Below are 27,345 nucleotides of genomic sequence, written 5' to 3'. Positions count from 1 at the left end.
ATCTGATCTTCAACACGGCTGACAAAAACAAACACTAGGGAAAGAGTTCCCTAGTTAATAAATGGGGCTGGGATAACTGGCTAGCCATATGCAGACGATTGAAACTGGATCCCTTTTTTATACTATATACAAAAATCAACACCAGATAGATTTAAGACTTAAGTATGAAACCCCAACTCTATAAAATCCCTGGAAGACAGCCTCGGCAATATTCTGGTCATATGAATGGGAAAAGATTTCATGACAAAGACACCAAAAGCAGTTGCAATAAAAAGTAAGTTGATAAATGGGATCTAATGAAACTAAAGAGCTTCAGCAAAAGAAACCATCAACAGAGTAAACAGACAACCTTCAAAATGGGAGAAAAATTTTGCAAACTATGTATCTGACAAAGCTCTAATATCCAGCATTTATAAGGAACTTAAACAAATTTACAAGAAAAAAAAACCCTATTAAAAAGTAGGCAAAGGACATGATCAGACACTTTTCAAAAGAAGACATACATGTGGCCAACGAGCATATGAAAAAAAGCTCAACATCACTGCTCATTAGAGAAATGCAAATCAAAACCACAATGAGATAGCATCTCACACCAGTCAGAGTGGCTACTATGTAAAAGTCCAAAAAATAACAGATGTCGAGGTTGTGGAGAAAGAGGAATGCTCATACAGTGTTGGTGGGAGTGAGTGGGTAAATTAGTTCAGCCATTGTGGAAGACACTGGTGATTCCTTGAAGACATAAAAGCAGAACTGTTCAACCTAGCAATCCATGACTACATATATACCCAAAGGAGTATAAATTATAAGACACATGTAGGCATATATTCATTGCAGCGCTATTCACAATAGTAGAGATGTGGAATTAACCCAAATACCGATCAGTGGTGGACTGGATAATATATACACCATGGAATACTATACTACTCTGCAGCCATGAAAAAGAATGGAATCATGTCCTTTGCAGGAACATGGATGGAGCAGGAGGCCATTATGCTTAGCAAACTAAAGCGGGAACAGAAAACCAACTACTGCATGTTCTCACTTATAAGTGAAAGCTAAGTGATGAAAACACGTGGACGTATAAAGAAGAACAATAGACACTGGGGCCTGTCAGAGGGTGGAGGGTGGGCGGAGGGAGAGGATCAGAAACAATAACTAATGGATAATAGGCTTAACACCTGGGTGACAAAATAATCTGCACATCAATCCCCATGACACAAGTTTACCTATATAACAAACTTGTACATGTACCCCTGAACTTAAAATAAAAGTTAAAGAAAGGGAGGGAAGGAGGGAAGGAAGGAAGGAAAGAAGGAAGGGAGGGAGGGAGGAAAGGAGGGAGGGAGGGAGAGAGGGAGGGGGAACAGAGAATAAAGAAAAGAAAGGAAAGGGAGGGAGGGGAGAGAGAAAAAGAAAAGGAAAAGGAAAAAAAGGAAAGAAACCTTTCGAAGGAATTTTCTACCTTTTATGTGGTGTCAAAATAAAACTGGCAACAGCAATCAACATGAGCTTGGGAAATGGACTCTAGGTTTGCAGATGGTGTGTTCTTTCAGTAAAACACCACAAAGAGAGCTTGTCTTTATTAAATTCCAGCATTTCTACCAAGCTGGTTCTGTTGAATAAAATAACATCTCCTAATGTTCTAGTGTCCAAACGCAACAGCTTCAGATGGGTCGCACACGGCTGGTTGGGATGAATGGAAGACCCTTCAGTAACTGCATTCTCTATACCTGAGCTGGAACGCAACTGGGACATTTCTTTTTATAGAAATTCTAATCTCTTCATATGGCCACTTGAGAATTCTAAATTAGCAGGAAGGTGTTCCAGTCACCAAGAAGTAAACAGGTTTTTTTTTCCACTGGAAAAGTAGTTACACAAAGCTTGCCTTTCATCCTCTTCAACTCATTCAAAAGCTCTAAAGAGAAACATTTTAACCCTGAATTTTGCAACTTTGAAATAGACTCATATGATATTTTATCACTGCTTTACTTTTATCTTCTGAGTGTTCTTCCATCACAACTGTTGTGTTACATTGATTTTTAAGTAGCTTTGGCAACCCAAAATACGAATTCCCAGGCCCCCAAACTTTCCTTCTGTGATTAATTATAATTAATCCTCTCACTTGTCATTTCATCTAGGATCCTGTCATACAACCCAGAAGACACTTTGCAAAATTTCAAGCAGGAAATCTCCTGCACATGATTTAATGTTAATGCTGTTTCCAGGTGTCATTTATCTTCCTTAAGTAATCCATACACAAACCGTCCAGGAAAGCCCTCTCTGTGCTCAGCGCCACACATCTTTATGTTGGAGGGATAAGAAAGATTGAAAACCTAAGGTTGCCAGATTTAGCAAATAGAAATCCAGGAACAGTGAATAATTCTGTAGTCTAAATGTGTCCCTAATATTACATAATTTTCATTGTTTATCTGAAATTCAAATTTCACAGGGTGCCTTGTGCTTTGCCTGGCAACCCTGCACTAATGATATTTTGATTGAAAGACCATTAAAGAAAAAAAATGTTCTCCAAAAGTAGTTGATCTTTCTTGGAAATTACCTAAGAAAATGTCCGGATCTTGAAAGACCATCTATCTGTACACAAACAGTGGATGCAACTTAAGTCAAAATTCTATCTCACCCTTCAAGAAAGCTTCCTTGAAAATGAATGCTCTCTCTTTCCAAGCAGTAGAATAAGCATCTCACTTCCAAGAGGAGCTGTGCACAACTGTTCCTCCAGATTTTCCATGAGAGACGGTGTGTCGAGTGTGTGTTGTGCTTGCTGCAAGCGTTGGGCCTGTGTGGAACCCAGGGAGGGTGGCGCCGTGTGCAGGTCGGAGGCATCTGGCAGAGCTCCCACTTGCTCCCCTCCTGCCTGAGTCTCCTGAGGGCAAACATGAGACTGCCACTTTCTCTGAAGCATGGCTGGCAGCCTCAGCACCAGGCTGGCCTTTGGGTGCTATTTCTTTCACATTTGTATTTTTGCTGAGTTACTTGTGCCAAGAACTGTCTGCCTTGTTAAAGTGGAAGCTTTTTTTGCTGCCACTGAGGAGAATTCCTGACCTGTTCCCACGTCTGTGACGGACGAGGCTAAAGAGATTTTCTGCTGACCTCTAATAACAGGAGGCGACGGGCCAGGGCCTCACCTCCTGGCAAGTGGCGTTGGCCTGCAAAGCTCTCATTAATGGGGCTGTGTGTGGGTGACACTCTTTCCTGCTCTGTTCTTAAGCACCATTACTCCCTGGGTTATCACATCCTTTTAATTATTCATTGACTAACTTTTTTCCAGCAGTAACTAATGAGGTAAGTTACACAATGGCAATGGTAGTAAATATTACAATGTAAAAGCAATTACTGAAGTGGTAGTTTTAATTCAAAATTATTTTAATTACATGGGACTCCAGCTTGTTTAAAACTCTGTCTCCACAGAGCTTTCTGTAGCTTCCCAAACTTGTCACCTCCTTGGTTACCTGGATATAGTCTGGAAACTTTTCTTCTACCTTCATACTAGCGAGCACCTAGGGAAATTGAAGCAGATAGGTGGCTGGGTAGATGATCAGCGGGAGCTGGGCGCCCTCAGAAGGCAACGGTCCCCAGAACCTAAGAGACAGCTGTGGCTTGGGCATTTCCTTTTAGAGGAAGACAAAGGTAGAAGAAACCTGGTGGCTCCAGGCAGGACCAGCGACCTGTGTAGCCTCCCAGGGCCCTGTACACAGATGGCCTCTTACTTAGTTTAGTGTTCTGTGGTTGCCTTCTTGAAATCCTTAATAAATTTATCTTTGAATTCGTGTTTTGTAAATGGAGTCCAATGGAATGATGGAGTGTCTGTCTGGGCTCAGAGCCTTGGCTCCCATGGGTTCCTCTCAGCTGCCAGCTCCAGCCCGCCGCCCTGGCCCCACCCGACCTTCCCTGCTCCACCCTACACAGTGACTGCTGCCATCCAGCACCCCAGGAGAGCATGGGTGCACGCCGGGTCAGGGCAGGGCTCACAGGCCCTGACATGCCACCCACGTTTTGCCCCAAGCTGACAGCACAAGGGCACATGCAGTGGGTGGCCGGGCAGGGGGGCGAGCTCCTCCCTCACCCTAACCCAGGAGCCTCATGTGCCCCAGTTCAAAGGTTGTAGTCCCCATAGGGATGTCTTCTCTCCCATGTTGGTTGTACCCATGAGACACAGAGATACCCGGCTTGACCTCACTAACCACAACCAGAGCATTGCTCGCCCAACCTGGGCTGGCAGGAGGGGAAGCCAGCAGGTGGTGACCTCCTTGCACATTCCAAATTGCAGGGTGAGCCTCCAGATGCCTGTGAGATCCTACACTCACCCCGTGAGTATTCCATTGCCCAGAAAGCATGACATTAAATAGCAAATTAAAATGCCTTGACCAATTGAGAGACCCCAGAAGAAAGGAAGAACCTTTGTATTTCGAGTGCCTAGGATGGCACTTTTATCTTGCTATTTGATCAGGGGGCTCCCATTTGCATTTTGCACTGCAAATCATGTGCAGGTCCTGGCTCCAGGAATGGGGAAGCTGCTGATTGCCCTTATTTGGCATCAGAAAAGGCCTATCTTGTAAATTTTGGAAAAAAAAAAAAAGCCAACAAAAAAAATTGAAGATCCCAAATGCATTTTGCTCCTTGGAGTTAACGGAGGCACACGCTGCCAGGCATGCTGTGAAGTCTGACTGAATACGTTCCTCCTGTCCTGTCTCCCTTCGACCACCAAAAGTCTCCTGGGAACTCTCACTCATTTTTCTGCAGTGGAAAAAGGCAAGGCTACCTTTGTTCGAAGCAGAGTCATTCTGATCAAAGACATGAACCAGAGCTTCCACCGGGAGCTCGGCAAGGACTGTCTCCAGTACATGTCTGAGTCATCCTGCCTGTGCCCGTGCCCAGCCAGGGCCTGACTCTGCATCCACTGACCCCGTGGTGTGAGTTCCATGAAAGAACGGGCTGCAGCCCGGCAGGCCTGGCTTGTCCTCCAGCACTGATGCAGGTCATTCAGACCCTGCTGGGAGGACTCCATCCAATCAGGCTGGGCCGGGCTGAGAGTTTTATTGGTCTGTTCTGTGATGTGGTGATGCTTTTCCTTTTAGTGGGCAGCTCATTTCTGGAAGTGAGATTGCTCACATTCTCTGTGATGGTGGAGCTGGGAGTCGCAGAACTCAGACTTATTGGCACCATACTCAGGAATAATAAAGCAAATAAAATTATATTGACCACATTCTAGTTTATTTCATTCCCCCTTCTTTTTCTTACCACCCCCTCTCTGCCTTCTCTCTCTTTGCTCAGCCTGCCCATAAAACAACCTTTCTATTTTCAGCAAACCTTAAAGAAACAAAGGCCTGGCTTTAACATTCCTTCCCTTGAATAAAATGTCTTCGTGGTAATTTGCCTCTCATGGGTTGGGCTCATTCTCAGTATCTGCACATGGGTTCCATTTTCAGTCAGGACCACCTCCCTGAGAGTCCTTTGGGGGCATAGGACTCTGCAGTGCATTCAGAATGAGTCGCCATGGATGGGGGAGAACCACCCACCCTGGACTTATTTTCCCTCCACTCCAGCAGTGACTATACCAAAGTAGGGGTAGAGACCCCTGGTCCTGTATTGTTCTCAGCACATCCTAGTTGGTATAGTCTTATTTAAATTACATAGATTTGCTTACAGAATTTCAGCTTCACATCACATAGCAGGCAATCCCAGTCTGGCTTTTTTTTTTTTTTTCCTTTTTCTTTCTTTTTTCTTTTTCTTTTTTTTTTTTAAAGACAGATGCTTGTTCTGTTGCCCAGGCCAGAGTACAGTGACCTGATCTTGGCTCACTGCAACCTCCACCTCCAAGGTTAAAGCAATTCTCCTGCCTCAGCCTCCCGAGCTAGGACTACAAGTATGTGTCACCACACCTGGCTAATTTTTGTATTTTTAGTAGAGGCGGGGTTTCGTCATGTTGGCCAGGCTGATCTCAAACTCCTAACCTCAGGTGATCCACCCACCTCTGCCTCCCAAAGTGCTGGTATTACAGGCATGAGCCACTGTGCCTGCCACCCCAGTCTGTTTTTTTAGCTCTCTTCCTTACCATCACCCACATGTCTAAATAGAAGGGCTGCTTGGTGCTAGATGTTATAAAATTGAAGGAAGGACAAATGGTTCCTCCCTGTGGCCTGCATCTGTTTCAGCTTCCCCCACACAAGCCGCCCTGCGAATCCCAGCCTCCTGTTATTCCACCCGCTTTGCCTGGAGCTTGCCCCCTTCTATCTTTTCCTAGCAAATCCTACTCAGTGTTTCAGGCCCCGCTTCCTCCAAGGATTCCTGCCTAGAAACTTTACTTCTTGTTCTTCCCCCTGGTCTCTAAAGTCTTAGAACTAAGAATTAGGACTAGGAATTTTGTCTCTGCATTGAGCACTTGGCATACACTGTTTTCTCTTGAACACTATTCTAGGCCTTCCAACTACAAGGACATGATTAACCATGTGCCTTCTGCCCCGCCACACCCAGAACAGTACCAGGCACACATGGGTGCAGAGCAACAGTGCCAAACAAGGAGCACCAACCATTCTTCATGGCAGAAAAGTCCTCACCCACCTAAATCTGAAATCCAGAATGTTCTAGGTGAACGTGGTTGCAGACAGATCCCTTGAAGTCACTTTATACGCACAGAAAGATGAGAAATCTCTACCCACAGCACAGACCCTGGCATAGCAGACTTAGTTATCATGGGAATTACCTAGACTCCTAGAGATAGCAAAGCCAGGAATTTGGCACATGCCCGGCTGTTACACAGCAATCCTGTGTGCGAATTTAGGGAGCAAACACCAGGCAACTTGTCACAGTCAGCTGAAGATTCGCAGGAGCGAATCATCTGTGACTCTGGCTCCAGGGTTCTCTGATCTTTTCTTGGCCTTACCATTGCTCATCAGCCTAAATGGGAGAAACAGAAGGAATTAAAATAGGAATTAACACTAGAATTTCCAATTTCTAGTTGGAAATTCAGGTTAGGCTTCTCTAAGGACAAGTAACTGAAAAAAAAATGGTGCTTTAGTCTATTCACATTGCAATAAAGGAATACCTGAGGCTGGGTAATTTATAAAGAAAAGAGGTTTATTTGGCTCATGGTTCTGCAGGCAGCACTGGAAGCATGGCACCAGCATCCGTGTCTGGTGAGGCCTCAGGAAGCTTCCACTCATGGTGGAAGCTGAAGCAGAAGCAGATGTGTCACAGAACAAGAAGAGGGAGAAGAGGAGGAGGTACCAGGCTCCTTTAAACAGCAAGCTCTTGTGTAAACTAATAAAGTGAGACCTCACTCATTCTCTGGGGGAGGGCACCAAGCCATTCATGAGGAATCCTCCCCCATGACCCAGACACCTCCCACTAGACCCCACTTTGAACAAGGCAGATCAAATTTCAACATGTGATTTGGAAGGGACAAACAAAAGTGTCAGAGGGTCTTTGGGGTTTTTCGTGTGTTTTTGCAGACAAGACCTCACTGTCACTCAGGCTGGAATGCAGTAGTGCAATCATAGCTCAGTGAAACCTCTAACTCCTTAGCTCAAGTGATCTTCCCACCTCAGCCTCCAAATAGTTAGGACTACAGGTGTGCCCCTGGTTAATTTTTTTGACTTTGCAGAATCAGGGGTCTCACTGTGTTGCCCAGGCTGGTCTCGAACTCCTGGCCCCAAGCACTTCTCCCACCTTAGCCTCCTAAAGTGCTGGAATTACAGATGGGAGTCACGACACCTGGCCTGTTTTTTTCTTTTTAATTAACTATACATTTATCACAGGATGTTAGAAGTGACAAGGACTGCAGAAATCATCTAGTCCAAGCCCATCAGCGGCTTGAATGTCACCACATGCCCATGACTAAACCAGTTCTACAGCAAGGGTAATAAGGACATGGGGCAGTAATATCCCTTTCTCTGGACACTGTCAAGGGTGGCAGTAAGGAAAGACAGACAGAGCCCAAGTTCTTGGTGAAGCCCCTGAGTCTCAGAATTACCCCATTCTGGGTGTGCCCCTTCTTAGGGCTTCTGATTTCGAGACATGCATGTTCTTACTGTGTTTTCACTCATTTTAGTTGTGGTCCCTGTTCCCCATCACCAGACACAGTCTATCAGCTGTGCTCCATGACACAGCCTTTGAAAAAGCCCTCATGAACAGCACTCCCTGCAGAAACACCTGAGTAATGTTTTACACATTTGCCCTGAGAGTCATCATCCAAGGAACAAACCCAGCTTGATTTATGACAGCTAACAGGATCACAGCTTGAGCTGATACGGCCACAAGCCTGTGTCTCAGATGCTGTAATTTGGTTTCCATAAAATCTTTTTCGCTCATCATCCTTAAGTCTTGTATTCCTTGGTGAGATGCAAATTAAACACCACATGCTGCTGACATTCAGAGCTCACTTTATTTGCTTTAAACACAGGAGAGAAATGGAATTGGTTTGTTCAGATAGAGATTCAGTTAGAAAGAGAGTTTTCAGGAGCCAAACATGATTCCAGACTAAGATCCAGGCACTGCCATCTCTCTGGGCCCTTCCAGTCTCTCTTGGAAGCTTCCTTTGACCTTGTTCGAAATCAGAGCTGTCCGGGCCAGGCATGATGGCTCACACGCGTAATCCAAGCATTTTGGGAGGCCAAGCTGGGAGGACTGTTTGAGACCAGGAGTTCTAGACAATCCTGGCCAACATAGCAAGACCCTGTCTCTGGAAAGAAAAAAAAGAAAAAAAAAAAAGATCAGAGCTATCCGCAGCTTTGCACTGAAGTAGCCAGGTTTATGGAAACAGAAGAGGAGACTTGTGAGAGGCAGTGTTGGAAAACTTACTTGCTGTGTGGTCTTTTATACACCACTTACCTTTTCTGGGGAGTCGGACTAGCTGATCTCTTCAGTTCCTTCCTGAGAAAACATTTTATAATTCTACAAAATGACCAGATGGGTAATGTGAGTTAATAATGCAGGTAATGTAAAAAAAAATTCATAACTGGTTAGACTGCTATGTTGGAAGAAGCATTACAGTTACCAAAATTTAAAGAATAATATTAACTTATTAATTGAGCACTTACTATGTGCTAGGCACTATAAGAATATTATGAAGCTGGACACAGTGGCTCACACCTGTAATCCCAGCACTTTGGAAGTCCAAGGCAGGTGGATCACCTGAGGTCAGGAGATCAAGACCATCCTGGCCAACATGGCAAAACCCCGTCTCTACTAAAAATACAAAAATTAGCTGGGCATGATGACGGGTGCCTGTAATCCCAGCTGCTCAGGAGGCTGAGGTAGGAGAATCATTTGAACCTGGGAGGCGGAGGTTGCAGTGAGCTAAGATAGCACCACTGCACACCAGCCTGGGTGACAGAGCAAGTCTCTGTCAAAAAATAATATATTATGAGTATTTTCTCATTTAACCCACCTAGCAATCCTATGAGGTTGTTACTTTTGTTAGCCCTTTAATGTCAAGAAGGTGGCCAAGGCTCAGAGAGGGTAAGTAACTTCCCAGAGGTCACGTAGCTAGCAAACAGAGGCAGTAAAATGTCCACCTGGGTCTGTCTGCTATGCACCATCTTGCCTTACAGGTCAAGATGACCTAAATGTGTCTTATTGGGGCCAGAAAGGCTGGTAATTTATCCCTACCAGCCTTTGGGAAAGGCTCACTCCTCAGAGAACACAGGATAGGAGTGGGAGATCTGGGCTCAACCTCCCTGCTCCACTCACTTCATGTGCAGCCTAGAGTAAGTCACGGAACCTCTCTGTTCTGCCTTCTGTAGACATAATTATAGCTGACTTTCCTACTCCATTGGTTTGTTGTGAGGCTTAGAGGTAGGACTTGAAAATGCCTTGGAAAAAAGTTAAAGAATCCTACACATTTAAGCATCTGTTACTATCAAGCAGAGTCGAGTAAGAACAAATGACAAAAGAAAAAAATAGGTTACTTAAACTACAGCAAAATTAGAAATGTTTGTGCTATAGCAAATGATATCATTAAGGAAGTAAAAACACAAATCACAGGCCAGGCGCAGTGTTCGCGCCTGTAATCCCAGCACTTTGGGAGGCCAAGGCAGGCAGATGTTGAGATCAGGAGTTCATGACCAGACTGGCCAACATGGTGAAACACTGTCTCTACTGAAAAAAAAAAAAAAAATTAGCTGGGCATGGTGGCTTGTACCTGTAATCCCAGCTACTCGGGAGGCTGAGGTAGGAGAATCTCTTGAACTGGGACCAGGGAGGTGGAGTTGCAGTGGGCGGAGATTGCACCACTGCACTCCAGCCTGGGCTACAAAGAGAAACTCCATCTCAAAAAAAAAGAAAAAAAAAAACACACACACACAAACCACAGACCGAAAGTATTTGCATAATGTATGTCAGATAAACAACTCCTGTCCAGAATATGTAAAGAACGGTGACCCTTGAAAAAAGCAGTCACAAAAGACCACATGCTGATAGGTACACTGTTTCTTTTCTTTTTTTTTTTTTCTTTTTTGAGACAGAGTCTCGCTCTTTCTCCCAGGCTGGGGTGCAGTGGCACGATCTCAGCTCACTGCAACCTCTGCCTCCTGGGTTCAAGCGATTCTCCTGTCTCAGCCTCCCAAGGAGCTGGGACTACAGGTGCACACCACCACACCCAGCTAATTTTTTTTGTATTTTTAATAGAGAAGGGGTTTCACTATATTGGTCAGGCTGGTCTCAAACTCCTGACCTCAGGTAATCCACCTGCCTCGGCCTCCCAAAGTGCTGGTTTCTTTTAAGAGGTACAAAAAATATTTTAAAATTAGATCATGGTGATAGTTGTACAATCCTATGAAGATTATTTTTAAAAAAACATTGAATTATATACTTTAAATGGGTGGTATGTAAATTATATCATAATAAAGCTGTTTTGTTTTGTTTTTTAAGTCAAAGAGCTCTGGTAAAGTGTTATTGCCATATGGATTATGGAGTTTCTATGAAGCTGGCAGTTTGAGGCAGCACTATCCTCCTCGAACTGAAAATATATATGAATAAATGGGAGGACTGTTATCAATAAGTACATGGGTGGCAGGATCTCTAATGGGTTATTGTCTTAAGACGCTCCCATTGCTTGGGATAAAAGAGGTGTTCCTCATAGCAGAACCTCTCTCTTCCACAATTGAAGTAGGGAGCAGATGGGTTTACAGAAGTTCCTTCAACATAATTTCACCTCTGCAAGCAGTCCCTGGGAATCTAACCCCTGAGGACAGGGCTAGAAAGAAGCTCAGAGTATCAGGCAATTCTTGCAGCCCAGAATCTCCCAGCGTTTCCCCATAGGCCAGGCGCCTGAAAAACCATTGAGTGGGCACTTCCCTTCCCGCGTCCAGGAGCTGCAGTGGCAGGGAAAGCATTCAGAGTAAGTCGGAAGCCCTCGGAAGCTGTGTTCTATGAGCAGGTCAGATGAAACACTGCTGAGGTTATTCACTCATCGGGGCAGCCAACTCACTCTTGGCAGCTGGAGCACAATGGACCCCAACCCCTGGCACGGCCATCCCAGCCACCAGCCGGCCAGCTCAGCCTCCAAAGAGGCAGCGCCCCCCCATCCCATGCACCCTGGCTCCCACATGCCCACCAGATGGCCGTCACTCCATCCACGCATTCAACTCTCGCTGCCAGGGGAGGAGCTGTCCCAGCGGATCTTCGCAGCTTTCTCATGGCTGGGCCCAGGCCACATGCAGCTCCCATTGCAGTTGTCAAGAAAGGATGTTGAATTCCCTGCTTGAGGTTCTCTCTGGGCCAAGAAGGGCTTTTCAACAGTGTCTCTAGTGGTAACACCCGTCTGAAAGCGGGGGAGGCAAGTTTGTGTCACCAGAAGGCAGCTGCCACTTTTCACAGTCTCTCAAACAGTGCCCAGGACAGGCGGGAAATGCAGCTGCAAACTGGTGTTGCCAAGCTCTGTGGTGCAGAGGGGGCCTGGCCAAGGCAACGCAAGGCTTTCAGAGAAGCCTTTTATAGGGGACAAGCCTGGCGTCCTCCAGAGCCCTCTGCCATCTGGACTCCCAGCTTAATTCATGTCCATACGTAACAAGATCCAGAGCCATTTCCATGCTGCCCAGTGACATGTATGGACCTCCAAGAATACTTACGTCTGATGGACAGGCTAGAGGCCTCTGCCGCATTCAAAGCCTTAGTCCGGAGAAGATGGCTGTATAGGGACTGGACTGTTCTCTGGCGGACTTTTATTATTAAATAAACATATTATTACATTATATTCAGAAAAACTATCAACAAGCCCAGGAATATTTGGGAACCAGTGAATGTCTGTACATTATTGTATTTTTCCTTTATTTGTAAAATGCCTTTCTCTTTGGTGGGGCCACACGTGGGTCTTCATTCAACTAAAAGTAAAACTTTGTTCCCAATATGACCCATGACCCAGAGCTCCAAGCAATAGCTTTTTTGTCCTGGTTCATCTACAAGAGAACATTCTTCACCCATCCAAAAAAAAAAAAAAAAAAAAAAAAAAAAAAGCTGATAAATCCAAAAGCAGGGCTGAATCCTGAACAAAAGAAATTATATTTTTTAGAAAATGTCAGTAGTCAGGTAGCGATGCTGTAAACTCAGGGGTTCTAAACTGAGAAATGTTTTGATTGTTGAAACAGATTCCGCAAGCCACGGCACCCCTCTAAGCGAGAGAGCAGAGGATCCGGCAGCTGGTTAGGAACTAATGGCTTATTGTCATCTATGGCATTTTATGCCATAAAGGGTACAAACCCAGGAAGTAACCAGGACCCCACAAGGTGACATCTGTGCTCTCTGGTATCTCAGATTGGGGGCCAAGCCTAGTGTCTGAGCACTCTTCTTAAATGGGATGTTGGGACTCATCACCTCACTCCCTGATAGGACTGTGTAAATAGCCTAATGGACTGCTCAGGAGGATCTCCGAATTCTTTGGTTTCTAACTGAAAGAGTTCCAGATGCTATGATAGCATCAGCAGTGAAATATGAGCCTTAATTTATGTCCAAGTTTATGGGCCTCCTATATTACTGAGTTTCTCCTCTGCTAAATGTGGCAGGTTCTGTTGACTTTTATTGTTCCCTAAGGCCAACAGAAGGTTTCAGGGCCCTCTGGGATATCACAGTGGTGCATAAGTCTTCTTTATGGCCTAATCCCTTCCTCAGGCCATTCCCTACTCCCATCTCACTCCTGGTTCAGAGTTAATGAGCTGTGCTGCCTGTCCCTCCTCTCACCTTTTCTAAATCGGCTCAAAACAGCGATAAGGTTCCTGCTCCAGGCTGAAGCCGCTGACCACTAAAGTTTCCACATGCGTTAAGTTATTATACATTCCCATCCTGTTTATTTTTGGACCTCAGTGTCATGTTTATCCCACTTAAATGTCATCAGGTATTGAAAATCTTTCTTCTAAATGACGATTTGATCAAACAAGACAAAAACTACTTCAATGATCTATTTAGAAAGTAAGGAAAATAAAAACATAACAAGGATGATGGCCTGCAACGATGGGTATACTCAGAGGCAGAATGATAGTCCCAAAGGCTTCTATTATTAAGGAAGAGTAAACATAGCTGAAACAAGCCTCCAACTCAAGAAGTTTATAAAAGTATTAAAAATAAACATGAAAAATGTAGCAGTAAAGTCAGAATATACTACAATTGTTACTGCATATCAATCAAAAGCTGTTTCTTGGAAAATAAAATAGAAAACTTTTGGCAAACATAATGAAGAAATAAGAAAGGAAAAATTTGAAATGAAGTAATACAATAGAACTATGTTTTTATTATAAGAGAATATGATATAACTTTTATGGTAATAAAGTTGAAAATATAAATTAAATAGGATCTTTTGGGGAAAAAATTTTTTTAATTGGAAAAAGAATTAATGGGCAATAACCAAATAATAAATTGTGAAAGATATCAAAGAATTGCCATTTTAAAAGCTTCTGAGATTAGATGGTTTTACTGGTGACAAATTATTTTAAACTTTCAAGGAACGGATAACTTTCATACCACTTAAAATTTCCCAGAACACGATGAAAAGGTAAAACACTATTCAATTTATTCTTTTAAGCTAAAACCACCATGATACAAAACCTGCCAAAAATCTTCCCCAAAATGTAAAACACGTAAACATAAATATCAAGTTCACCTGTGAATATCAACCCCCTAAACTCCTAAATAAAATGCTAGCAAGCTAAATTTAGTAATACATCAATGATCATTTTCCAGAATCACGTAGACTTGAAAATGGTGTCATGTGTTTTATTCGTGAAGAAAAATGAAAATTCTGAAAATGTAGAAAAGTTCAAAAACCATTTAATCTCCATAATTCCATCATCCAAAATTATCCACAGTTAACATTTGAGTATCCTTCCAGCATTTTTTCCTCTGTGTATATATTTTACATAACTGTGATCATGCTGCTCTGTAGCACACACGCTGGCAGGGAAAGACCACACACTTACACCCTGTGAGTTTAGAAGAGGTCTTCGGTTTATTTAGCCACAGTCACAGGAACGGCTGAGGCGGAGGTGCTCCCACAGAGCTGGAACAGGTGTGCTGCGCACCGGCTCAGATCCCAGGTGCCCTGAGAGGCTCCAACTCAATCTTGAGCAAAACCCAGCATCAGCAAAACCCTATCCTCTCCCAGGGAAAAAGCAAAGTCAGCACCTAGATATTTCAATGCATTTCTCTGTCCCCAGCTAACTGGAATCCTGGAAAGCCCATTTTCTCACAAATATATTGAGAGAATTTTTCACTATGAACGTAACATTTAAAGCACTCAACTTTCTATTCCTAACAATTTTACACCCTCATTTCACTTGAGTCATTTTTCTCATGAGGCTGTATACGTTCTTGGCAACATGTCCTTTTCAGGTTTAGTATACACCCTGGTAAAGTCTGAGCTTAATTCTGATAATAGCAGTTTTTAAATGAAGGCATTAATGCCTAATTTGACTAGGTGATAAAATGGGCAGGAACTATAGCAGAGACCTTTGTAATTGTTTCATTCATCAGCTTTTTAGATAATTAACCAGAGCTGGAGGTTGGAAGTATTGAGAGAGGGTTCCTTTCTACTTGCTAAATACCAAGTGGGTGGTTGCCTGTTCAGGGACAAGATGTTAGTGTACTTTTTCCTCTTCCTCCTGCTAAGTACAACTGAACTCCATGGATGTTCTATATAAAACAAAATCTGAAGGCTGAAAGGCTGGGAGGTGGGGGAAGGCAAATCAGCTTGGGCCTTAGGGCCTGAGGAAAGACATGGTGGTGAGTTCGCCAGGTTTCCTTTCTTCCTGATATAGCACAGAGCGGATGCTGGAGAAGCTGGCAACGTGGCAGCAGGCACAGACAGAAGCCACAGGAAAGCCAGTTTCTCTCTTCCCAAAGGGTCAGGAAACGTATATCCTAGCAAGAAGAAACCTTTTTTTTTTTTTTTTTTTTTTTTTTTAAGACAGAGTCTTGCTCTGTCACCCAGGCTGGAATGCAGTGGCACAATCTCGGCTCACTGCAACCTTTGCCTCCCAGGTCGAAGCAATTCTCCTGCCTCAGCCTCCAGAGAAGTTGGGATTACAGGTACATGCCACCATGCCCAGCTAATTTTTGTATTTTTAGTAGAGACGGGGTTTTACCATGTTTGCCACGCTGGTCTTGAACTCCTGACCTCAAGTGATCCACCCACCTTGGCCTCCCAAAGTGCTGGGGTTACAGGTGTGAGCCACTGCACCTGGCCAAGAAAACTTTTAGACAATAACCACCCTATTCCAGATAAACACCAGGGGAAAAAAAATGTCGCCCCCATTCCCATGAGCAAAGCCTCAGTTGGGAGCCTAAACTTCCACCTTTGCACAACTATAGGGAGACAACCCTCCCTTCCCCTGCTGACATGGCATTAGCAGAGGCCTGCTAAAACAAGCAATATTGTTTAAAAGTCTGAGTCTTACAATACCAAAAACGTTCAGGATACAATAGAAAATCACTTATCCTACCAAGAATCTGGAAAATCTTAACTTGAATGAGTAAAGACAATCCACAGATGCTAATACTGAGACTACACAGATGTAATTATCTGACAAGCATTTTAAAGCAGCCATCATAAAATGCTTCAATAAGCAATTAAAAACAAGCTTGAGACAACTGAAAAAGTAGAGTCTCAGTACAATAATAAAGAAAATACAAAAAAAGGCAAATAGAAATTTTAGAACTGAAAAATTTAATAACCAAAATTTGAAAAACTCAGAGGGTGAGCTTGACCGCAGAATGAAGTGAGCAGAGGGAAGAGTTAGTGAACTTGAAGCTGGAACAGGAGAAATTGCCTTATATGAACAACAGAGAATAAACAGACAGAGGGATAGGGAAGGACACAGCTTCGGAGACCTGCGGAACTGTAACAAAAGATCTTACATGGGTGTCAGAATTCCAGAAGGACAAGAGAAAGCGAGTGAGGCTGAAAATTATTCAGAAAGTATTTAAACTCATAATGGCTTTAAAAATGCCAAATTTTACAAAAGACATAAACCTACAGACTCAAGAAGCTGAACAAGTCCCAAACAAGATAAACTCAAAGAAGTCCCTGCCAAGACATATCAGAGTCAAATTTTGAAGACAAAAGACAAATTTGAAAGTCCTGAAAGCAATATCACAGAGAAACGGACATTTACATCCACGTAAAAACCTATTCACAAATATTCATAACAGCCTTATGAATAGTACAAAACTGGAAGCAGCCAGAATGTCCCTCATTGGGTGAATGGTTAAAAAATGGATGAATCAGGCCGGGCATGGTGGCTCATGCCTACAATCCCAGCACTTTGGGAGGCCAAGGCGGGTGGATCACGAAGTCAAGAGATCGAGACCATCCTGGTCAACATGGTGAAACCCTGTCTCTACTAAAAATACAAAAATTAGCTGGGCATGGTGGCGCATACCTGTAGTCCCAGCTACTCGGGAGGCTGAGGCAGGAGAATTGCTTGGACCCAGGAGGCAGAGGTTGCAGTGAGCTGAAATTGGACCATTGCACTCCAGCCTGGGTAACAAGAGCGAAACTCCATCTCAAAAAAAAAAAAAAAAAAAAAAACGGATGAATCTTTAAAGGTCCATACCATGGAATCCTACCCGGAAATAAAAAGAAACAAGCTGTGAATATATTAAAAAACATGTATGGGTCTCATGACATTGTGTTGACTGAAAAAAGGCCCATCTCAAAAGGATACTTACTATGAACAAATTGTATCTCAGTAATTTAGTCTAAAAAAGAACATATAACTATATGATTCTATTTATATAACATTCTCAAAATGACAGCATTTTAGAGATGGAAAACAGATGGGTGGTTGCCAGAGATGAGGAATGGTAGAGGGTAGAGGTCAGTGTGAGTGACCCTAAAACAGTGTCATGAGGGAGATCTTTTTGGTGCTGGGACAGTGCTATATTTTAATAGTGGTGGTGGTTACATGAATCTATCCATGTGATAAAGTGACAAGGAACATTTTGCCATTGTCAGTTTTCTGGTTTTGATATTGTACTGTAGTTACATAAGATTTAACCTTGGGAGTAACTGGGTGAGGGATACATAAACAATCTGTATTTTTTTTTTTTTTTTGCAATTTCCAATGAATCTGTACTTATTTCAAAATAGAATTTTTTTAAAAATAAGTGGGCTGATCCATCAGTCAACAAGTGGAGAAAGAAAATGTGAGACAGATATATATATACACACACACCATGGAATACTATGCAGCCATGAAAAGGAATGAATTAATGGCATTTGCAGCAATCTGGTTGGGATTGGAGACTATTATTCTAAGTGAAGTGACTCAGGAATGGAAAACCAAACATCATATGTTCGCACTGATATGTGGGAGCTAAGCTATGAGGATGCAAAAGCATAAGAATGATACGATGGACTTTGGGGATTCCGGGGGAACGGTGGGTGGGAGACAAGGGACCAAAGACTACAAATTGGGTTCAGCATATATTACTCAGGTGATAGGTGCACCAAAATCTCACAAATCACTGCTAAAGAACTTGCTCGTGTAACCAGATACCACCTGTTCCCCCAAAAACCTATGGAAATTAAAACAAAATTTTTTTTTTTTTTTTTTTTTTTGAGACGGAGTTTCACTCTTGTTACCCAGGCTGGAGTGCAATGGCGCGATCTTGGATGGTCTCGATCGCTCGACCTCATGATCCACCCGCCTCGGCCTCCCAAAGAGCTGGGATTACAAAAACAAAATTTTTTAAATAAAATCCTAAGGTCAAAAAAATAAATAAATAAATGCAAAATGGTGTTTGATAGCTGCTGTGTCTTTGGAGTAGCCATTCTTTTCTTCTTTTTCTTACTTGCTTTCAGAAACTTTAAGAAAAAAAAAGATGAGCTGAGGAATGAGAGTATTTGGTTCACCCCTTGTTATCCCTGGCCCTGCTAATCTAAATTCCTGAGTGGGTAAAACTTGTCCTGATTGTGGCCTCTATATCTGTTTTAATTTGAGCCATCTCAAAATGTGTGATAATGGGACATAGATCACAGGTCTCAGAACGGTGTTCCACAGGCCTCATCTTACCCACAGATGTATTTCGTTGCTAAAATACAATGAAACTTTTAATTGTTAAAACTTTTCAAATTAGTTACTAGCATTTTAAAATCAGGGGATTTGATATAAATATCAGGATTTTAGGCTTCATCTGAAAAAAATCAAAACAGTCGGTAATAATGAGCTCTTGTTTCCAGGTAAAGGGATAGGCTGGCCTGGAGAAGCAGCGTCAGACCTAGTGGGATTCCCCAGTTTGGTGCCTTCTCCACTGGGGAGCTGAGGGTCTACTGCCATTTGTAATCACGTTAGGCATTTGTTTTTCTTAGACCTGAACACTTTACTCATGGATGCTATGTGCCTGGCCCCTGTGGGTTCTCAGTTTTCAGCCTATACATCTATAAATGAGATAGTGTTCTAAAGTTACCAGTTTCAAGAAATCCTACATTTTCCCAAAGGAATAGAAAAAAAATACATTGCATGGATAAATTAGATGATTCTGATCCTCGAGGCAAGGGCTGCAATAGAGAAGTGGGCAGTGTGCTAGAGGAACTCATGGGAGGAAACATCATGGATGCCTGGGAGAGCTGGGAAAACCTTTACAGAGCTGGGAAACAGCCACTCAGGCTGGCAGAGGGAGTAAGAGGTAACAGTAACTCAAAAAGAGAGAAAGGACTTTCTGGCACAGAAAATAGCATGTGCAAGGTTACCCTGCTTGAAACAGACCCAGCCTGTCCAGATGCTGAGAAATGTGTTATTGCCAAGAGTTAGGGATAGACCCATTGAGGTGAAGCTGGAAATCTGATTGAGACCAGACCCCGAAGAGCATCAAAAGCCAAGTTTTATAGAGAAATTATTCCTGGAGGTATCGCAGAACAAACATACATTAATACATTTCAGGATAGAAGCAACAGTCCTACCAGTTGGTTTTTTTTGTTTTTTGGGTTTTTTTGGAAGATAACTTTAGCCATAGCAAACCTCCTCAACCCCGCATTTACCATTTTTACTTCTCATCATGTGGTATGGTTTTAGATAAATTAATATCAATAGTGATGCTATTAATAAAGGATTACTGTTGCCAGGACACTGGTTACGGTTTGGATAGCAAGCATTTGTTCTCACAGAGTGTTGAATGAGGAGGAGCTAAACGTTATTATTCAGTCAGTCCCAGTGGAGTGCCCGCAGCATGTGTGGTGCGATGTGGGCACCACAGCTGTCCACACAGCACCAACCAGGCAGAGAGCCTCTCTATAAGTTTACTTGTCAGTTGAAAGTGTGTGGACCATTTTGGATATGTATTCAGGCCCCACAATACACTTGGCAGGCAGGAGCACCCTTGACTGTGAGATCCAAGATTTTGTCATTTTGATTCCAGGTCTTTTCTTTTTACAGTCTACATTCAGACTTAGCCAAGGCCAGATTCCAAAAGGAAGGTGTCATTGCATCCATAGGAAGAAACACACCAAGCAGATCATTTAGAGTAAAGCTGGACCTCTCTCAAAGGTGTGTTTGGTTCTGACCACTCACAAAACCAGCCAAACATTTCAAGAAATCAAAATGCAAAAAGTAACAAAACCATCCAAGAGGGAACTGTGTTTAAATTATAGCAGATAAAATTTAGAGTATACTTCAAGAAATATTCTCAGAAAGAAAGAAGTCTGTCTTAAAGATTACTGAAGTCCTCTTAACATATTTTTAATTGGAAAAGAGAGATTATAACCTTTTCGAAAGGTTCAGTCTCTTTTTTAAAAACTTATTAACCCAGTGATTTTTTTCCTTTACTTTTTCATTCAGTAATCATATATGAACACCTATTATATGCCAGGCACTGTGCTAAGCTTTGGCTACACAAAGACTTTTATTCCATGATCTTAATAATGTTTCATGGCTGCTGTCAATGGCACCATTCATGAGATGGCACTGGGTCCAAGAAGTTGGTAGGTGTTATGCTGAAACTTGTCCAAGGTGTCCATGTTATCACTTCAGGAAAAATTCCACTATCGTTTCTTTTTTGACAGAGCCTTGCTGTGTCACCCAGACTGGGGTGCAGTGGCACAATCACACCTTACCTCCCAGGCTCAAGTAATCCTCCTGAGTAGCTGCGACCACAGGCACATGCCACCACACCCAGCTAATTTGTTTTTTGTTTGTTTGTTTTTTGGTAGAGACAGGGTCTGACTATGTTGCCCAGGCTTAAGTTAATTTTTTAAAGTATCTTTGGTATGTAAACATGAAAACCAATTGGCACACTAAACTTTTCAGTTTGTAATTTTAAATATATAAAGCCTAGGCCAGGTGCAGTGGCTTATACCTGTAATCCCAGCATTTTGGCATTTTGGGAGGCTGAGGTGGAAGGATTGCTCAAGGCTAGGAGTTCAAGACTAGCCTGGACAACATAGAAAGAGCCTGTCTTTATATATATATATATATATATATATATATATATATATATATATATGCAAAAATTAGCGAGGTGTGGTGGTACATGCCTGTAGTTCCAACTACTTGGGAGGCTGAGGAGGAAGGATTGCCTGAGCCCAGGAATTCGAGGCTGCAGTAAGCTATGATTGCCACTGCACTCCAGCCTGAGCAACACCAAATTCCACAGACATATGTGTATGTGTGTATATGTGTCTTAGCCAAGTTCATCCTTTCACTAGTACTCGTCTGCAGGGAGGGCCATTCCTGGCTTCCTCATCTTGGCTCTGCCACCCTTGCTGCTGCAGCTGCCCCATGATGGGTAAAGCGGCTGTGAGCACCCACGACGGGAGCAGTCACTACATTGAGGCCAGAATGGTCAACTGACCCCAAGGCTCCATGCAAGGATGGTTTAGAGCAACTGCCTTTCGTGGAAATGGGGAGAGTGATCTTGATCCCACAACTTGAGCCACCAGCGCCCTTCCAAGATAATCTGTTCCCATCTTCGCCATGATTGTTTCTAGACATAATACATACTGTACTCTCTACCAGCACCATTGAAACATGAGTGTATTTAATCCAGACATCGTAAGTTTCACAACCCTTACAAGTAACGTATGAAGAAAAACCTAAACTCTTGGCTCTCTCACCTGTTTTGAAAACAAATAGTAGTTATGCCAGTAAAACTGTCATTTTAAGTGATTTTCCTGATTTAAGAAAGGAAAACATTAAAGTGTAAGGTTTTTCTGCCAATACAATTCAGATCAGAGATGCTGCCTCCTTGGGCTAGGGTGCCTCATCACTTTAGGACCGCAGCCATTAAAGACAGGCAGCATGGTAACTGCTGAGTGGACACTGTTTAAAGACACTCACTTTGTGGTACAAGCCACAAGGAATCCCACACACCTTGCTGCCTCTGCTGTACACAGAAGCCCAGTGCACACAGAACCAGCATCATGTTTTTTGTTGAGTGAAAGCAGATAGAATGTACTGATTGGTTTTCTACGATGTCCAGTGGCTTTGATCACCAATCAGAATATTCTTTATTCATCTTCATTTGCTAATCTTTGGCAGATGTCACTCCAGAGGGTGGCAGAGAAACACATATCTTTCCTCCACCCGCATTCTTTTAACAAGGACACTTTTGAGCCATTTGTCATTTTGCTTTTTTGTTTATTTTTGTGTGTCTCCCCCACAGTGTTTTGGGACATGCCAAAAAACTATTTTTTTAAGTTTGGGGGCACATGTGCAGGATGTGCAAGTTTGTTACATGGGTAAATTTGTATCATATGGGTTTGTTGTACAGATTATTTCATCACCGAGGTATTAAGCCTAGTGCCCATTAGTTTATTTTTTCTGATCCTCTCCCTCCTCCCAACCTCCACCTCCGATAGGCCCCACTGGTGTGGTTCTGTGTCCATGTGTTCTCATCATTTAGCTCCCACTTATAAGTGAGAACATGTGGTATTTGGTTTCCTGTTCCTGTGTTAGTTTGCTAAGGATAATGGCCTCCAGCTCCATCCATGTCCCTGCAAAGAACATAGTCTTTTTTTCTAATAGTCACATTGTAATCCATGGTATATGTGTGCCACATTTCATTATCCAGTCTATCACTGACAGACATTTGGGTTAATTCTATGTTTTAACATAGAATTGTGAATAGTTTGGCTATTGTGAATAGTGTGGCTATTGTGAATAGTATGGCAGTAAACATATGTGTGCATGTGTCTTTATGATAGAATGATCTATATTCCTTTGGGTATATACCCAATAATGGGATTGCTGGGTTGAGTGGTATTTTTATCTTTAAGTCTTTGAGGAATCGCCACACTGGCTTCCACAATGATTGAACTAATTTACACTTCTACCAGCAGTGTATAAGCGTTCCTTTTTCTCCACAACCTCGCCAACACCTTTATTTTTGGACTTTAAATAATAGCCATTCTAACTGATGTAAGATGGTATCTCATTGTGGTTTTGATTTGAATTTCTCTAATGATCAGTGATGTTTAGCTTTTTTTCATATGTTTTTTGGCCGCATGTGTGTCTTCTTTTGAAAAGTGTTCATGTCCTTTGCCCACTTTTTAATGGGGTTGTTTGTTCTTGTAAATTAATGTTTAAGTTCCTTATAAATGCTGAATATTAGAGCTTTCTCAAATGCATAGTTTGCAAAAATTTTCTCCCATTCTGAGGGTTGTTTACTCTGTTGATAGTTTCTTTTGCTGTGCAGAAGCTCTTTAGTTTAATTAGATCCCATGTGTCAATTTTTGCTTTTGTTGCCATTGTTTTGACATCTTTGTCATGAAATCTTTGCCCGTTTATATGTCCTGAATGGTATTGCCTAGGTTGTCTACCAGGGGTTTTATGGTTTTAGTTTGTACATTTAAGTCTTTAATCTATCTCCAGTTGATTTTGTATATGGTGTAAAGAAGGGGTCCAGTTTCAATCTTCTGCATATGGCTAGCCAGTTCTCACAGCACCATTTATTGAATAGGGAATCCTTTCCCCATTGCTTGTTTCTGTCAAATTCGACGAACTATTAGCATGGATCCCAGATGTTCATGTGCAGTCAGAATTCAATAGTCTTTTTTTATTATTCCATTGATAGTAACCATCTCAATTCAGCCAACAGGAAAGAACGGATTTTTGTTCATAAGGAAGGAAAGAAATATTACAGTCCCTGAGCTCTAACTGTCCCTTGCCCTACTCTGTCTTAAGATTCAGGATCCCTCACTCAATTCCAGACACAAATAACAGGCTAGAAAAGAAATCGCTGCAGCTCAGGCAAGGCATGAACGTGCAGATGTTGTCTGATGCTGAAGAATTTTGTCAGACAATCAGTATGGACCGTGACATTGGTGGAAGAAATAAAAACCCCACTAGGGAAAGTTATGTTCAAACTCTGGTTCCCCTAACCCTGCTGTTCCAAAAGATGCTTTTATTTTTAGATTTACTGCAAGATAGTTTCTTTTCTGGTGGTTTTTATAGAAACAAATCTCCAATGAGTATTACCTCGATCTCCACCCCCATACCCAGGATTTATGAAAGTCCACCTTGGGCAAAGCATGTATCAAAGATTTTAGGGATGGGTGAAAGGAGTCCTTTACCTTGTCCAGGCTGCTTTGCACTTGAGACCATAAACTCTCACAAGCTCCCTGGCCCCTGGCCTTCACTGATGCTTGGTCCTATGGAAGCACTGGTCACAGTTGGAAGGAAGTAGATATTTGCTGACTCAGCATACAAGAGTGACCGGCATTTTTGGTGTTTAGAGCTTGACCTCAAAAGAACACATTAAGGTGTGTTTCAATTTTGTTAATAAAGGACTTTGAAGATGTTGAATACTATGTGAGTACTGAAATTTTCTTTTTCACTCAAACGCTTTCTGGGTGGATGTGTGCTATTTGAATTTTTATGGTTAATTACTATTGGAAAGCATCAGTCAATTTTCTTGTTATCTTTGACTATGTAATGACTTTCTGGCAAATTTCAGCATGGATATAAGCATCACGTGTAAATGTGAAATGCACTTCATATAAGCCACAGCACTGGGATTGAATTTTAAAGTCTAGAACACACAAAAGTGTGTCTGTGAGGGATCTGCAGTTCTCTAGGAAAGGGCTCAAAGGAAGGTTACTGTTTGTAACAACATGCCACCACCTGTAATCACTGCAGCAGTCAACTACAGGTGGGAAAAGGGAGGAAGCAAGACATTAACTTGGATAGTCTGTCAGTCTCTGGAACCTTCCAGCAGGCCATGAATGGTCAGTGCAGAACGTTGTGCCCTTCCTGACAACCCTCTGCCGAATCCCTGCCATCATGCTGCATTTTCCTCTAGGGCAAAAATAAAGCAGTCATTTTCACACTTTGCAAAATAGTTGAAGCTTTTTGGATTTCCTTGCATTTTTTGTAGATGATTGGATTTGGGGATGCATTTGAAAAGCCATTCCCAGAACAGCAGCAAAATAGAAACAGCCATTAGGATGTCATACTACCTTCCCTTCCAAAATAGCCACACAAATAACCAGCGCCTGTCTACCAAGGGGCACCAATTTCACTCCTGATTTTATTCTATATATGAGTTGCTTTAACCTTTAGGATGATTTGACCTCGATGCCTGCTCTTTGAGTTCCAGGTCAGGGTTGACAGATGTGTGGGCTTTGTGCCTCCTCTCTCTTGGGGTGCATGGCAGCTTGGATGGTGTTTTCCTGTTTGCTCACTTGGCTTTTTCCTTCCCTCTCCTTCCCGGGGGCCTCGCGGGCTGGCAGCGCCGTGGTCCAGCAGCCCAACTGCAGAGCCTCAGTGCCTTCCAGCAAGGGCAGCAGTAGCAGCAGCAGCAGCGGCAGCAGCAGCTCCTCCAGCGACTCGGAGAGCAGCTCCGGATCCGACTCAGAGACCGAGAGCAGCTCCAGCGAGAGTGAGGGCAGCAAGCCCCCCCACTTCTCCAGCCCCGAGGTAAGCACTGCCTGGCTCAGGCCCCTCCTCTGCCCACTTCTGTCTCTGTGAGGATAGCAAGTCCTGGCATTGTAGCCGTCACACTGCTGCAGGTCTCTTCCCTCCTGCAGACCCCCAAGCCAGGTGCTGGACAGGAGGAGGCTGTGGGCTTCGGGCTCCACATTTTCCCCACACTGTCCCCTCCTCACGGTTTCCTAATTACACAGCTCCCTTTGAAGTACAGAAACATCAACTTTCATTGCCCCCAAATCTCTATCTCGACTTTCAGAAATGTCCAAGTATGCTGTAAACATCATTGATAGGAAATAACCTATGGCCTTGGTCTCCCTCCGGGTCAGCCAGGGCAGTCGCTGGACAGGGCCGCTTACTGCCTGGGAAGTGTGGCCACCCATAAGTCACAGGGAAAGGGGTTTTATGGATTGGACATGGTCAGATTCTTAACTTTTTGCAGTTTGTCACGGATCAGAAGAACGAGGGCTATAAATATTAATAAAACCTTCTTAACTGTGTTTTCTTTGTGAAAATATAAAAAGAAAAATTAGCATCAGCCTACAAATAATAATGAAACCTTTTATAGCTATGATGAGTATCTATGTGGAAGATTTAGGTGCCTCCTACAAAAACATTAGAAGGTACCAATAAAAACCGTTGCTATTTCTACTTTAAAGTAGAAAGGGGAAAATTAAATAGTAATTCAGAGCATGAGGTTTCTTGGGAGAGGGCCAGGAGAAACTTCTCCAGGCTGCAGAGCTCTAAGGATAGACTGTAATTTCTAAACAAGGAATAAAATACACACTCTCCTTGAGCGTGTACACATTTGACATGACCATGATTGTCAGGTTTAATTTTTTACTTACAACCCTCTGTATTATTTGAGGGGGGCAAATTTCTAAATAGCCCCGGAAATGGAACCAAACCCACTTCTACAAACCATTGCAGTAGGAGGGGAGCACCTTAATGGGCCCAGTCAGCCCCCCACGCCCCATCTTTTATAGCCATGCCTTAGGCGTTAACACACTTGAAAGCAGTGGTGTTTCCATCTCAGGTTCACAGAGTGGCTCTTCAATTCCGTCAGGTTTTTCTCCTCCCCACTTCTTTCAGGAGGCTGAGGCTTTTTGCAGGAGCACTGTGAAATCAGGGAGATTTTGTTGCTTCATAGCCCTCATTTTCTTTTTGGCAGCTTTCTGCCCTGACTCAGGACTCTCCGTTCGTCCTGAACCAAGCCATCTCTCTACGCTCTCCTTCCCATGAGGTTCTGTCTCTGCCTGTCCATCTATCTGTCCATCTATTTATCCATCCATCTACCTTTGTATAAGGGGAAGGCTCTTAGCAACATTAACCTTTGAAAACCTTAGGGTAACATAACCTTGGCTTTTCCCAGAAACTAAATTGCTATTCCTTCAGCATAATTTCATTTACCCATTCTTTAATTCATTCGCTCATTCGGAATTCATTCAGTAAATATTTACTGAGCATTGGTCGCACAGTACTTGGCTCTGGAATACGGCAATTATATGACAGAAAATGTCCCTATCTTCATAGTTGACATTCTAATAGGGATGATTCGAAATGAAAAAATGCAGGAGTTTACTAAAGTAGAGGAGTTATGCTATACTTCATGAAGAAATTCCAGAATAGTTAGTTATAAGAAATAGCTGAGTCCCAGGGACAGGGCAAGGACAGGGCAGGCAGGGGACATGTCCAAAAAATGGGTGTGTCTGTGAAGATCACCTATCCAGGCTCCTCCTTGCGACTTTGCAGCTTAAATTCATGAATGTGCAATCTTATTTTCATGCCAAAATGTAGGTCCTAGAGCTTCTGTGTTGGCTGAAACCTCATTTAAGAGCAGTACAGCTATAAAGTGCTTTAAGCAAATGCTTTCTAAATGTCACTGAGATAATTACAAAGACTTGAACTCCTGAGTGATGAAAGGAGGCTCTTGTCATTTCTTCCGGCAGCTGTCAGAGGCCCCTCGCTAAGGAGATGGGGCAAG

At 42.9% G+C, this 27,345-nt stretch overlaps 1 protein-coding gene across 5 annotated transcripts in view; it reads left to right on the top strand.

Annotated features, from left to right (window-relative positions):
- Positions 1-27,345, top strand: part of AFF3 (ALF transcription elongation factor 3) — a 613,873-nt gene that overhangs the window by 533,331 nt on the left and 53,197 nt on the right. For all 5 annotated transcript variants that reach the window (XM_010352080.3, XM_074404166.1, XM_074404177.1 and 2 more), the window contains one exon: positions 25,166-25,352. In XM_010352080.3, coding sequence (XP_010350382.3) covers positions 25,166-25,352 — 187 coding nt within the window. The remainder of the gene's footprint in view (positions 1-25,165; positions 25,353-27,345) is intronic.

Source organism: Saimiri boliviensis, chromosome 1 (assembly GCF_048565385.1).
Source record: "Saimiri boliviensis isolate mSaiBol1 chromosome 1, mSaiBol1.pri, whole genome shotgun sequence".
NCBI lineage: Eukaryota > Metazoa > Chordata > Mammalia > Primates > Cebidae > Saimiri > Saimiri boliviensis.
This window is presented reverse-complemented; position numbering and strand designations above follow the sequence as displayed.